General features: G+C 44.0%; 1 protein-coding gene across 1 annotated transcript in view; it reads right to left on the reverse strand.

Annotated features, from left to right (window-relative positions):
• The window catches only part of Ptprm (protein tyrosine phosphatase receptor type M), a 680,548-nt gene that overhangs the window by 226,492 nt on the left and 439,608 nt on the right, over positions 1 to 14,448 (reverse strand). Inside the window, exon 14 of the mRNA XM_051154461.1 lies at positions 9,739 to 9,813. Coding sequence (XP_051010418.1) covers positions 9,739 to 9,813 — 75 coding nt within the window. The remainder of the gene's footprint in view (positions 1 to 9,738; positions 9,814 to 14,448) is intronic.

Consider the following 14,448-nt stretch of genomic DNA (forward strand, 5'->3'; position numbering starts at 1 on the left):
CTTGTCCACTTTGTCCAGCTATGAGGGACACATTGATTCTATCAGATAGAAATATATTTCCTGATAGACAATATAAGAATAATCTAGCAATATAACATCTCACATGGAAAAAGAATCTCCAAAGTAAGGCACCTTTTTTTTTAAATTCTATTTTGCTTATTTAACCAAAGGTGGCTTACTGTGAACTCAAAAGTTTCCTTTCCACGTTCTCTGTGGAAAAGCACCATGTACCAGGTTAATATTAACAGGAAGAGGCACACCTCCTAAGCCATGGACTTCCAACCTATGCTCTGTAGGACAGAACCTTTGCACACGGCACGTGAAAGGCAACTGAGTATACACACCTTACCACACTGCTGACAGGACACAATGAAACTAATGAAAAATCAAAGTCTTCTATGCTGAGGATATTTTACATAAAGATTCTTAAGTTTATGTAATAAAAATGTAAAAAAATTTCAGTGTAATATATTAAAATATATCTTTTCTTCTAGAAACACGGTAAAAGAAGCTGAGTCTCCCGGGGCACCCGGCATCTTCTCTCCATGTTCTGGTAACTGTGCTGTTTTATAGATGAAACTGCCAAAGCAAAATCACAAATACAATGCAAAAAGGAACAAAAAGGGCACGCGATCCGCAGGCACACTAGCCCCATTAAAACACGGCCATAGGTGCTACATGGAGAAGGAGACATCCCCTCTCTTCACTTTGTTTCTAGGTGGGAATCTCGGAACCTTCTGGGAAATTTGGTGAAAGATGCCAGAGCTCCTCGTGATCCGTGGTGGTCTCTGTAGGCAAAGATGAGGCGCCAGCCCACCCGTCAGTGTTCACTGTGAGATGTGCAGGGCCCATGTGAGGACTGCAGCTAACAACACTTGGTGGTAAGTGCTGCTCCTCACACAGCTGCTGCTTCTACTTGCTGCTCATCAGTGTAAACGAACAACCCAGCCACTTTACTGACCAGGAAGTCGAGAGGACGCAGCCTTCAGGCTTTTGTTCCAAAATCTTTCACAGTGTCGAGTTGAAAGCAACTCCACATCACACAGGAGCAGGATTTAGGGTTCAGCTGCAGATAGCATGTTCCCCTCTTCCATTACCCGCTCATGACTGTTACGAACAGTTCAAGATAGGCTCGATGTGGGGGCATGCCACGCCGATAGTTTAAGCACTTGGGAGGTACAAGTAAGCAGATTCTGTTAATTCCAGCCCAACCTGGTCTATGCAGTGAGGTCTTGTCTCAGAAAAACAGTGACGACAAGAGTCAAGGTGCTAGTGAACTCAGGCAATAAACTTACTTGAACTGTTTACACAGGTCTTAGTGAAGGCCAGAAATACAGCTTCGTTGAGAACCAAGGGCCACATCACACTTTTTCAAGTGGTTTTTTATCCCTTATGGCTACCTATTTCAGGGAGTAATCATGCCACATTGGACTTTCTTCTGAGCACAATGCCATACGTTTCAGGAAAATAGGATGGGAAGCAGATAGGAGGTGGCCTATGTAACTCTAGCCTAGGGAACCTTCTGGAATCCAATCCATCCTGTGCAGTCACTGTTGCAAGCTCTCTGTGGCAGGGAGAGGGCCCAGCAGTTAAGAGCACCTTAACTGCTCTTTAGAGACCTTGGTTTTATTGGCATCCCCTCCCCACCCCCTCACAGGGAAGTTAACAGCCATCTGTAACACCTGTCCCAGGGGATCCATTGCCCTCTTCTGGCATCCACAGGTATTGCATGCCATAGTACACATACATACCTGCAGACAAAATACTCATACACAGAAAATAAAAATAAAGAAATAACATAGTTTGGAACTAAGTACGAAACGCCTTTAAGGACATTTCTCCTCCACAGATTACTTCATTCCCTTAGGAAATAATAGCTGGTTCCCAAGGGTCTTTCATTTGTCCAACACTGAGAAAGACTATGAAAGTTTAACGATATGTAGAATATGGACTTTATATAAACAGAAGCTAGAACTCTATCTACATTGTCTCTACAAACACAGCAAATGAAGTCAACAACATCCTATGGTACAGCTACTCATGAGTCCACAGACCAAAGCCTTATGACTGAATGTAACTGCCTGCAGCTAAAGGCAAGGCCTTACTCAGGGCACATCCTGCAAGAGGATTGCTTGGCCTCTCACCCATTATCCTTTCTTGCTTTTTAACCATGATGAGGTGAACAGGCCCCCTACGTCATATGTTCCCATCACGATGACCTTTGCTACCACAGGTCCAAGTCAACAAGAGCAAGTGCTTCTGCATTCTGAAGCCATGAGCCAGGGCAACCCTTCCTCCCTATTAGCTGATGGTCTCGGGCATGTTGCAATTGTTGTGAAAGCTAAGGAGAAACTAATACTTTCAAAGAATCATGGGATGGGGACAAGAAGTGTGACAGTCTGAAGCATAAGGAACGGAGCAACAAGACTCAGAAAGGAAGTGGTGACTCTTCAGCTTAGGCGTCACAGGGTCCCGTAAAGACCAAACATAGGCAACGAAATAAATGGTGATGCCTTTGCAGATAATAAGAGAAATTCCAGTTTTATCGCATAGCAAAAACATCATCGAGAAGCCTCTTCAATCAGAGACATGATAAAAGCACAGGAAGACGAGGGAGCTCCTGTCAAAGGCTAACCTGGCAGTGCCAGGTATACAGGAAAACCTCAGACATGACACCCTAGTGTTTTGATTCTGTGAGACAGAATTAGTGATTGGATTAAAAACTGGCACTATAGATCAAGGTCCTGGGCTGTATCGGTGATAAAATCAGAGAAAATTTTAGTTTTTCAACCATCTGTCTACAGTCACCTCATCAGCAAATCCTATAGCAGTTAACATTTTCAAATCTGCCAGCACTCCCCACAAGTGTGAAAATGCTGCTCTGATGGCTGGCTATCTGTCTATGGGAAAGCTAGATTTGTCCCCAGGTGACCCCTCACATACTGTCAATAGTAACTTCTAGAGGAATTCAAGAGATAAGCCTAGAGAAGACTTCGAAAATGGAAGATATTCATAGCTGAATAACCCATGAGAAGGGGGAGGAAAAAAGACCTCGGAGTAACTAAGGGAACTGGGAACATTTGACCATCGGCAAGTAGAAACATCTTTATACTCAGAATGACAATAAGCATGTCAAAGGCATAATGACACTGAAGGGGAAGGTTGTGATGTAATGCAAGTGGCACTTAGGTAGGTGAAGACATTTCGACTGATGGAGACTCTCAGGGACCCCATCCCCAGCACTCTCCCTGGAAGCTCAGGCTTTTGACAGGTAGTGAAGCTGGCACCGTGGAGAGTAGAGCGCTTGACCCTCGGGTCTCAGGGTCACCTGCTACTATAGGACAGCAAGGTGATCTTGCCAGTTCTATACACAGGAAAGAGCTTGGTCTGTGAAGCCTCAGTGGAAAGCTAATGGGAAAGGGTGTTCATTCCAGCTTCCTTGTTAGTAACAGGAGAATGTGCATATCTGAATGCCCAGCATCAAGGGGAAGGGCGAGCAGATCCAACACACACCACAGAGCGATAGACAGCCAAGAAGGGCAAGGACTGTGCTGCACGTGCTGTGGCTGGAAGGTCACAGCATGGTGCATCTAGTGAGACGTGTGCCGTAGGGCAATGCCAGCAAATAAGAGTGAAAAGCTTCCCACTGTGTGCACAAGTGCACACTCAGGAAGAACTAGCAGGCTTGAAAATTGTCACCTGCTATAGGATTTGGTGCTGGTGTCAGTATAGACATGGGGTGAACTTTCTCATAAGCGACTTTTTTCCCCCTCTTTGATCACTGATAAGATCTAATGGCCTAATGTGTGTTTAGCATGAAGAAGGGAAGAAGGCAACGGACACATCTGACCAGTGCATCAGGATAGAGGCAAACAGTTGGCAACTTTCCCCTAATTAAGATAAAACATGCTATGGTAGAAACATAATAACTACTATTTAATCCTGATACCGACTTCATGAGTAGAAATGAGTACGAGACCCATGTCACATACTGGCGTGGTGCTGGGATACTAGATCCTTTGCCAAGGTCACTCTGCTGCTAAGTGACAGGGCTGCAGCTTTTACTGGACAGTTTGGTTCTGAATCCCACGCACTGACCTCCCCACTGGCCACGGCTGTTCTGAGGCGGCACAGGGTGCTGCTCAAAGGCACCTGAGGGCTGAGGGCTTATCATCTGGTAGTTGGCTCATGCATTTGGAGGACGAGAGATCTGAGGTTCTTGTTTCCACACTGTGCTAAGTCATCTCCTTCTGTACATCAAAGTTAAAGCCGCCACCTCATTGAAATGTCCCAGTTTCCTCTTTCTGCTTAGTTTCTGCTTTTGCCTAGGGCTGGAGTCTGTGAACTGGAGACATACTGTGCTTGACACTTGGCCTCAGCCACAAAGACAGCAACAAAACCTGTGCTTTAGAAAGACAGTGTCAGGGCCTCGGAGCATGGTATGTTTAAAGTTTGATAAGGACACACTCATCAGTGTTATTTCCAGGAATTTCTTTGGGCTTACAGGTGTTGCACTTCAACAATGTTTGTTTTTTGAGAAAGGCTGTCCTCACGTAAGACCTAATGGCTGCCAGGCTCCTGATTAGGTAGGAAGGTCTAGCGTCCAAGGTTCCCAGGGAGAAGGTACCAGGAACGGAGGGAAGGTAGTGGGCCAGGCGACATCAGAGCATTGGCACACACCCTGGGAACTGAGGGCTAGAAAACTTATAACTGAGAGGTACTTGGTGACTGGCAGAAGGCTCCTGTGCTGCCTTGAAGATGCAGGGATCTGCATGCTGTTTCTCCAGCTGGAGCTGAAAGGAGCTGAAGGAACAGGAGGCAGGGGACTGCAGTTCCAAGGTGGTGATGAGTGTAGGGAGGCAGGGGAGGGGTGAGAACCGAGTGAAGGGGCTCGCGGTGTCAGGGACAGGTTGAGAAGCAAGTGAGACCTGGCAGGAGCATGCGGAAACTCCGGGATGAGAGGTGTGTCACGCACAGGCTGAGGTTGGAGGGCCTGAGGCATCTGCTCATCTAGCCTGGGTTAAGTTGAAGCTCCTGAGGTCTTTCCGTAAGGGAATTCTGCAGCCTACGCATGTGTCACTCTCTTGTGCTTCTTAGACGCAGTGGGAGATGTGACTGTGTTTCTCCCTCATGGGGCTGTAGGGAGGCATTGGTGGCCAAAGCTGGTGGCGTTCCAGCACTGTAACAGACATAGAAGTTTTCCTTCTTAGATGCCTAGTCTGGTGGTTATAGGTCTAGAACTTGGTATATTTTGTTTCAAAAGTATCTGTATTGATTTGAAGACCCAAATCCAAGACAGCCTCTCTGTATACAGACAAAGTTCCCTCCCCCATGAGACTCTAGCTGAGCTCTTGTGGATGCTCTTCTCCCTGGGCCTCAGCCACAGTGTACAAAGATTCAAGTTAAGCACCACCTGGGCTCCCAACACCTCAGGCCCCTTAACATGCCTGTCTGAGAAAACTCAGGCCTTCCAGAAGGATTTAATTTCTTTCTGCCAACACCTCAGGACAGGGCGTCAGGGCTAGCAACCCAATTTCAATATGGTCTAGTCAACAACTTCAGATGGGTTTCTCGGATCAACCTGTCTTGAGGCCATCTGTAATGCCAGACTTCCCTAACTGTCCTCCATCCTACCTGCATTCCTTGTTTCATTGATCTCTCTTTAAAGGGCCAGTCATCTCTGATTGGAAAACAGAGTGTTTTAGTCAATGTTTCAAATCTATCACTGCTGCTTCATCTTTGACTTTGCACATGGGCCACATATAGTGAGTGTTCAAAGCTCAAGACTATGTGGGAGTATCACTGGGTAGTCCATGTTCTCTCTCTGTCCGTCTCTGGAGGTTAATACTCACTGTCAGCTTGATGACTTATTATCCACAGGGAAGTGTAACACAGGTCTATTCAAGGGTGTTTCTGGCAAAGCATTAAGGGCGGTACCATGCCAAGGCCACGCCCACAGTGAATAAGGAGAAGACTGTGAGGTGAGGACCAGCATCTTCTCACTGTGCTTTCTGACTGCATATGCAAAGGGACCTGCAGGTCTCCTGCTCCTGCCAACACGACTCCTTCATGAGGGGCGGAGCCTTCAAACTGTCAGTCAAAACAGACTCTTGCTCTTGTCAGGTGTTTTGCCCCAACAGTGAGAGAGGTTGCTCGTGTGAAACTTCTCTCTTCCTCCCACACTGCTTTTACATGTTCTGATACGTCTAATTTGTCCTTGAGTCCCAGAAGCCATTTTGTTTGGCCGTATTTTAGGCCACAGGCCTTTACCATATTAGACGAATGAACAAAACAAATGAATGGTAAAAATCTGCGCATGGAAATTCTCCACAGCACCTCAGAGCTGGATAGGTAATTAAATCATAAATCAAATCTTCATATAAACAGTCTAAACATATTTATCTAATCAATTCTAAGTTCTTACAGAAAATTTCTAGCATGTTTAATTTTCCGTTTTCTTCCAAAAGCAGTTTTGTGTTACTAGGGCTTATGACCCACCAGTACGAGGTGAATTTAATCTAATAGACTGAAAAACATCCCAGGAAGAATAGCAGATAAACATCTCTGTGTGTATTTTAGTTGGTGAGTACTGGAAAAGTAATTTATATTCATTCCAAGGAAATGTGTACGTGTGTGTGTACATGTGTACGTGTGCATGCACGCATGTGGATATGTGTGTGAGAGAATGTGTAAGTGTGCATGTATGCACATGTGTGTGAACATATGTTTAAGTACATATGAGTGAGTGTGTGTGAGTGTGCATGTGTGTATAATGTGTGAGAGAGTGTATGAGCTGTTTGTGTGCACATATGTGTGAATGTGTCTGAGTGTGCACATATGTGTGAGTGTGTGAGTGCATGAGTGAGTGTATGAGTATGCATGTGTGTACACATGTGTGAGTGAATGCATGAGAGTATGTGAGTGTGTATGTATGTGCACATTTATATGTGTGAGTGTGTGCACACACAAGTGTACTTACTGGTTGATGATATGTTCTTGGGCCTGGGAGTAGAGGTTGAAGAAGCCCTCCCTTTAAGTTGTTGGTGAGCAACACCAACACTGTTTATGGCACACAGTCAGAGTGTGTAATTACAGCCTCCTTTCTGGATGGTCCTGGTACCCGTGTCACTCACTCAATATATTCAGTTAAGGAGCATTGTTTCTGTTACCAGCACAATCCCCAGTGTTGGGGTCAGGTCACTAACATGTTTGTTTTCTCTGGTGTTAGGTGAGCAAGATGGTCCTGTCTACATGAATGCATATCTGGCTGGTATGCACACTGGTACAAGAGGGATAAGAATGTAAGGACCTTGTGTCCTCCCAAGAGTTTCCCAGCAAGCTTTGAGCACTGATTGACTAGGACTTGTAGGGGCATGATGTCAGCATGTATGGAAAAAAAAGAAAAAGACAGCATAGAAGAGACCTCAGAAGGCCACCATTCTTTATTTTGTTGCCTTCTGGAAGAGCTAGGACTGACTAAGACGACAAACAATTGTTCTCAGATGGGAAAATTAGAGTGACAGGCTTCCTGACCCCTCCCTAAGCCGTTAACCTCATCGGGGAGGGGTGGAATGTGTCTCCCCCTATATGCCATCTGACTGCTACCTTAGTTTTGCTTTCTGACCAGGAGGATGCTTATGTTCCATTCACAAGCGTGTGCAGTGTATGTTTTGATGCTTTTGCTACAACTATCCCTGGTGCCAAGATGCCTGGTGACCACACAAAAGAAGACCGTGTCATGGAACCCTCCTTGGCATCTAGAAGGGCCTCAATAACCGGCCTAAAATAATTGGATGACGTCTTGGGCTTGGAAATAAGTCTACAGCAGGATGTAGTACGGCTGCTGGCAAGCCTCATGGCTGTTCCAAATGAGTCATTAGTGAGATGGGCAAATATCTGGGTAAGCGGAAATCATCACTGAATCAGCCACAACTGTGGAAGAATAGGTTTCCCTCCTGGGTTTTTGAGTTATTCTGACCCACTATTGCTTTAACCCCTCATAAACTAAATGATGCAGGCAGACCACCTGCGCCCAGGAGAGGCTTGGTGCCGTACTCTGTGGTTGATGTGTGTCCTTTCTGCAACAGTTCAAAATGATCACACGCTCTGCTTCTGAGTGCTGCCTTGTCGAGTACCTTGCTAATCATAAATTTTACAGAGGAAGCTTGGCTGTGGAGCGCCTCTGACTTCATGGTTAGTAAATACTACGTTTGGTTTGATGGCAGAAGAGTCTAGGGAAGACAGAGAGAGGGGCAGCCTAACTCTGTTCCCTTTTAATACGGGGCCAGCTCATTTTTAATGACTTGCTTACAAGACTAGGGCCCCAGAATATGTCCCAGGGGACCGAGGAGGCGTGATTTCCCCAGAGACTCCAGCCAGCCCTCATTTGGACATCGAGCTGAATAACTTTGCGGAGGGGTGGGGCCATGCTAACAAAGGTGGTACCCATCCTTCAGTTACTTTACTGTTTGGAGGACATACCACACATGGGAGAAGGAAGACTCTTAATAAGCAGAACTTGAACGGGTAAGAAAAACATTCTTACAATCAATCTGGAACAAAGAGAACCATCAAATAAGCCCAGAGCTCTTGGGTCCTAGAACAGAAAGCTAAAAATACTCTCAGACTTCTGTTGCACAAGGGGGTAGCATCAGTCTACTTTTTATTTTCTTGTCCACCAATACTTTCCTGGAATCTCAGTTGCTTGATTTTTCAAAATACAACAACCCAGGCAGTTAAGATTTCTCACCATGAATTAAATGCAACATGTTTCTTAAATGAATGTTACGGATTCTTCCAGATACTGAGAAAACAAACGCTGATGGGAGTGGCTGTGGGTTCCTGACTTGGCTTTAGTAATGCCTAAACTGCAGATAATAGCCTACAGTACCTGGGCCCTTTCAAAACAGATTTCTGAGTCCTGACCACCTGATTGGATTAGCGATTTTGACCATGACTTGCAGGGCAAAGCATTTGACGCCTGCATCTGGAGTCATTTACTGGATTTTTCTATACACTTACTTGAACTTATAGCTAGCGAGTATGAACATGCCACTTTCTTATGCTGTAGATAAGGACCAGGTTGGGCTCCATGATGCTAAGCCATCCAAGGTTTCTTAACTTTGCTAAGTTGTTGAGCGATTTCCCTTGCAGATGTGCTACTGTCGGGGATGTAAGGGATGCCGTCAGCTCAGCAACAATTGTGCATCAACAAAGGGTTGTTTGAACTCCATCACCCCAAACAGTTATGGGGCGGCTCTGCTTTATAATTCTGTCAGATAAGGTCATGTATTGCTGGTGAATGTGCAACTCAGTCCCACAAGATGAAAAGTAAGCTTTTCTAGCTCTCAAATCTCAATGCCTTTTAAGATTTATTTGCAAAAATGGGAACATGTATTTTTTTCCCAACATTTTCCTTGAAATCCTATCAGTTGGTGTCACTGCTGTTCCAAGTCCAGCAAATTTCATTTCTATTTAACATTAAGGTAGAAAGGAACATACCAACAGACCAAAACACACAATGGAGGCATGCAGTGGGGTTGGACTTAATGCATGGGTAAACATGTGCACACATAAGAGGCCAAGCATGTCACTTAATGCGAGCAAAGGTCTGCACCAGAGGGTCTAGAACATTCTAAACAGGCCTTAAGCAAAGGGGGAGATGTAGAGGGGGAAACAAAGCTGAGCAAAATGAGCAGGAAATGGGCAAGATGACTCATCTATACTTGAATGTCTGACCTGTTAGTTGGCCGTCGCCTGCAGCAGGGGCGATGCGAATGTGAGGTGTTGTAAGCTGAGTCACGATTATCGCGGCTAAGGCAAAGGAGGGTTCCCAGGTCAGCATGCATGAAGGAAGAAAAAGCCAGACTGAAGCTAGGCTAGCAAGAAGAATTCCCATCAGTACAGCAAACCATCTCAACTTTGTTCCAAAAACAGCAAAAAGAACAGGAAAGGAAAAGAAAGAAAGAAAACACATACACACACATAGCAAGACTTTCATCTTCTGAATTCTCTTCGCTTAAGCTGCACAGTCAGATTTCTAACTCTGACGCTGTTAGACATTTTGCCTGAGATCTTGGGTGGATCAACTGAAGAACAGAAAAAGTAAAGCACCCATCCCCCAAAGTGCTGGTCTGCATCAAACTGAAGGCTGACATGTGTCCAGTCCCAGCTGACTGGTGAGACTTGCTAATTCCTATTAATCAAACTTCTAAATCTCACTAAACGACTTGAAACTATGTTGCTATGCTACAGTGTTTCTCCACTTCCCATAGCCAGGTTTGTATGGAAAATTGTATTCTTTTGCTGAATACATTTTTATGTAACCTCACTGATAACCAAGTTTCATGTGACTTTCTATGAGAACCCTTTTTATTTCCACACAAAAAGAATAAAACAATGTCTCTCAAGGACAAAATAGAAGCTCCCACTTGCTTTGCTGTCACTGTCATAGTTAATATTTGCCCAAAGAAATATTTAAGATTTTTGAAGTGGACCATGCTGGCTTCTTTGTGTGCCTACACAGCTCAGCAGTTGTGTTTAAGCAGTTAACATTTATGACACACAGATATTGAAAAAAAATAAAGAAAATTAAAATGTCAGTTGTAACACGATACAGCTGGAAAATGATGCAAAGAAAAAAATATTGGAAAATTAAGAATAGGCTTACATGAAAGATTACTAATTTACCCAGAGCAGCCTGGGCACTATTAGAAATGTGACAGCAAATAAGGAAAATAGATCATCTACCATCTGCAGACAATTAAACCCCAAACTGCTGCTGCATAATATTTCTAGCTATCCCTATGATTCACTCAAATGGTGTCCATTGCTTCTTACAGCTAGATGGCTGGTACAACTGAGTGAGGAAGGGGCTTAGCAGGTGCTCTCACACTACCAGTGAGTTTGTTCTGGCCGCACCCTGTGAGATGGACAAACTATTTGGTCAGCGTTTCTCAAAGCATCACCAAGATCACTTTCCAGGCCTGACACATTGTGCCACTGTGAACATAGCTGTAGGTCATTGGACAAAATGCTGCTTCTGGGGCTTGAGGTGACATTGGTACCAGTTCTGTGTTCTAGACACCTAGTGCTTTCGTTTGGTCATGACCCACTGGTATGCTTCCCATAGATTTTGGATTACTTTAGGGACATCTGATCTGATCTGCTTTTGTTCAAAGAAAAGATTGTTTTGTAGAAAAAACAGAACACTTATCTAACATAAAAAAATGGTGACTCTTATGAAAAAAATATAATTGGCAGTAGTAGCTATGAATAGCAGATATTACAACTCAAAACAACAACCTGACGTGAAGCCCTTTATGGAGAATGTACACTGTGAGCACTGGGAAGTATCTCTCTGGTCCATTTCTGCTGTGTAGAGTTTATCTGTGATACTAGCTTTAGTTCAATCAAAGCAATTGGCTGCTGTCAGTCAGTAGGCCTACCAATTGCTCTTACAAATGAAGTTTTATCAGAACACAGCCAGACTCAGTTATCCAGGCATCGCCTGGGGCCATGCTTGTCCCCCAAGCCAGAGCTGAGAGTATTCATGACAGATAAGTCACATTCTATAAAGCCTAAAAATATTTATTCTTGATTAGTTAGCTAATTAATAATTCAACTTTTAATCTTCAGTGATGGAGATTGAACTCAGAGTGGGGCATGTGCAAAGAAAGTACCACTGAGCGATAGTCCCCAAAAATTTGCAGTCTCTTGCCTCGGGTACTAAGAGCTTTCTGACCTACCTTAACATGCTAGTAAGATTAATTTATAAAAGAGATGATGACTAAATTTGGTAAAATTAAGCCATAAATTTCAATGTAGTCCTTTGAAGAGAACTAACAGAGTACAGTACGGCTGTCCACACAGACAAAGACACCAGAGGCGCAGGCCTCTGAACGCACTAAGGTTGCCTGTAAGGTGATCTGGGGTTTATGGAGCCACTTGCTGTTCTCCGTACTTCTTTTTGTCTGACTCATGAGGAATGAGTTTGGGGTCTGGGGAATTTGGGGCATATGGGGCTATTTAGCTTCCTGAATTTTAGAACCTTTCAGGGGCTAAGACATTCCTGGATTTGTATTATGAAGACAATTTTAGATCAAGAAAAGAAAATATTTCTCCACAAAACGCTGAACGCTGCAAGTGCTAAATCCACAGCCCGAGCCTGAACAATGGTGGATTAGAGCATGCAAGTGTCTTACTCTATTTTTGTTTGCTCCTGAATTGAATGTGAGTAATTAAAAGGAATCTTAATTAGCTTTACATCTCAACCGACATTCTTTTGGGTTCTTTTATCAGCACACTTCCATTCTGCGGCATGATGGCCTAGGAAGGATGGTGTTTCTCTGAACAAAAGAATGGAAAGAAAAACAGTGTTGGAGAAACTTCTTCAACAGCCCAGCGATTAAAAAAAAAAAAAATCACATTTCTGAATACAGTTGGAAATTGTATCGGAACAATAGAAGTCCTTCAGCTCCCTCAAGGTCTCTCCCTGCAAAGCACAGTCGCATTCAGTGCAGACTCAAGTCAAACGAAACACCAAACGACCAGACGGCAAGGAACTCTCCCCAAAGAACAACAACCTGAGCTCCTCGTGGCTGAGGCTGACTGTCTCACTTCCCTACTTGTTTGGGGAGAAGTTTTGCACATGTTTACATGCAGAGATGGTTTTATTCCTAGCTGCCCTGTTGTTAGGGAAAGTACTGCAAGGAGAGGACGAGGTTAACCTTCAGGACCTTCTCCTCGTGTCAAAGCCCAATTCACAATTAGTTCCCCAAACTCCCATCAACTCAAGATCTTCACAAATGGATACATCTGTGTGTCTAGACTTTGGAGTCTACAGGTTACTGTATAAAAGTAACATACAGAAGGCAGCACATAACTCTTCAGATAAGTAGAGAACAGCAAAGCTCCAGCAGCTGTATTTTCAAGGAGAATCATAACTGGCATTCAGCATGGAAAGTAATATGTAGCTTAAGCTGGATGCTGCATCAATTAGAATGAATATACCTGATTTAATCCAGAAGAAAATTTATTTATAAGACAGACTTTGGTTTTTTTTTTTTTTAACGTGTATTTTGTCAGCTTATAACTGCTCATCCATAAATCCTTCTAAAGCCACATGAAAAGGCTTCTACCCGAACAGTTACTATTCTTGTAAAGGAGCTGTAAGTACATAAAGCTAGAGGAAACACACACACTATAATTATTCAGGCGTGGACCCAAGGAGACTCAAAAGAACTGAACTAATAAAAATTGGAGTGTGATTTTGTAGAAATAATAATAAACGTTTGGAGAAGCAAAAAAATAGTTCAGAGGTTTCCTATCATCCCATGGTACAGACTGGAATTAGGGTTACAACAAATGCCCTGTGAGTCCTATTACTGGGATCTTTCATCTCACTCAAGAGAGGAGAGTCTGCAGTGTGTTTACCTACAGGCAACACTCAGGCTAAGGCTGTACCAATGCAGCACTTCCCTAGAGCCACAGGTAAAGGAAGTGACACAGGCAACCTTTCTCAGCAGGGGCGGCTGTAGTAACACACCTTAGCTTTTGTTTTCCCTTTGTCTGGTTTTTATAAGTCTTTATATTTGAGATGACGAGTGTCAAAATACATCTTTCGGATACGATTAAAATAATCACAACATTAAATTCATAAATAGCATGAAATCTAGTCTTAAGAGGCACCCTCTTACTTGAGATTACAAACTAGCTCTTTGTGACAACAAATCCGCCTCCAGGTCTCCTCCATAAAGACACTTGCCAGCAGTGGCTCCCAGGAGCGGGATAATCTCTGCGTGCTCACAAGCTTGCTGAGGAAAACGTGTGAACCGGAAGCTCGGATGAGCCACCATACCACCATCAATGTGTCAAAGAGCACACTTGAGGTGTCAGAACTCTTAGAGTTCAGACAGCTTTATTCTATGACACTGAAGTTACTAGAGCCACCCATTCCTCTGTTTAGATGGAGTCTTGGGCTACACAGTGTAAAGAAGGGAACTTTTCCTCATCCCGAGAGAGCTGACTCATCAATCTGTGCCCTGGCCGAGAGTTGCTGAAGCCTTGCACACGGGCATTGAAGTAGCATAAAACCAGGTCCCGTGCCTGGAGGGGGACCTGCTTCCTGAGACATCTACTGAACTGTGTTTTAGGAGACAGAAGTGACAGTGTGAGGCAGAGAATATTAAACTGTGAGTCTCCTCCCCGGCAAGGGCATCATCTGGATAGAGTTTGCTGCTGTGTAAATGTTTGCAAATGACTCAGAAAATATGAGTGGGGACTATTTAGCCAATCAGGTCATCTGATTGCCTAATCACCCTTTGGTGGATTGAAAAACAAATTACAATATTGATGAAATCTAGCTGATGGGAGAAAATGATTCAAATCACCATCTAATTCAATCTATTGTGAGAGCGGCAAACTTGTCAGGTTTCCATGTTTACCAGG

This window comes from Acomys russatus, chromosome 12, assembly GCF_903995435.1.
Source record: "Acomys russatus chromosome 12, mAcoRus1.1, whole genome shotgun sequence".
Lineage (NCBI taxonomy): Eukaryota > Metazoa > Chordata > Mammalia > Rodentia > Muridae > Acomys > Acomys russatus.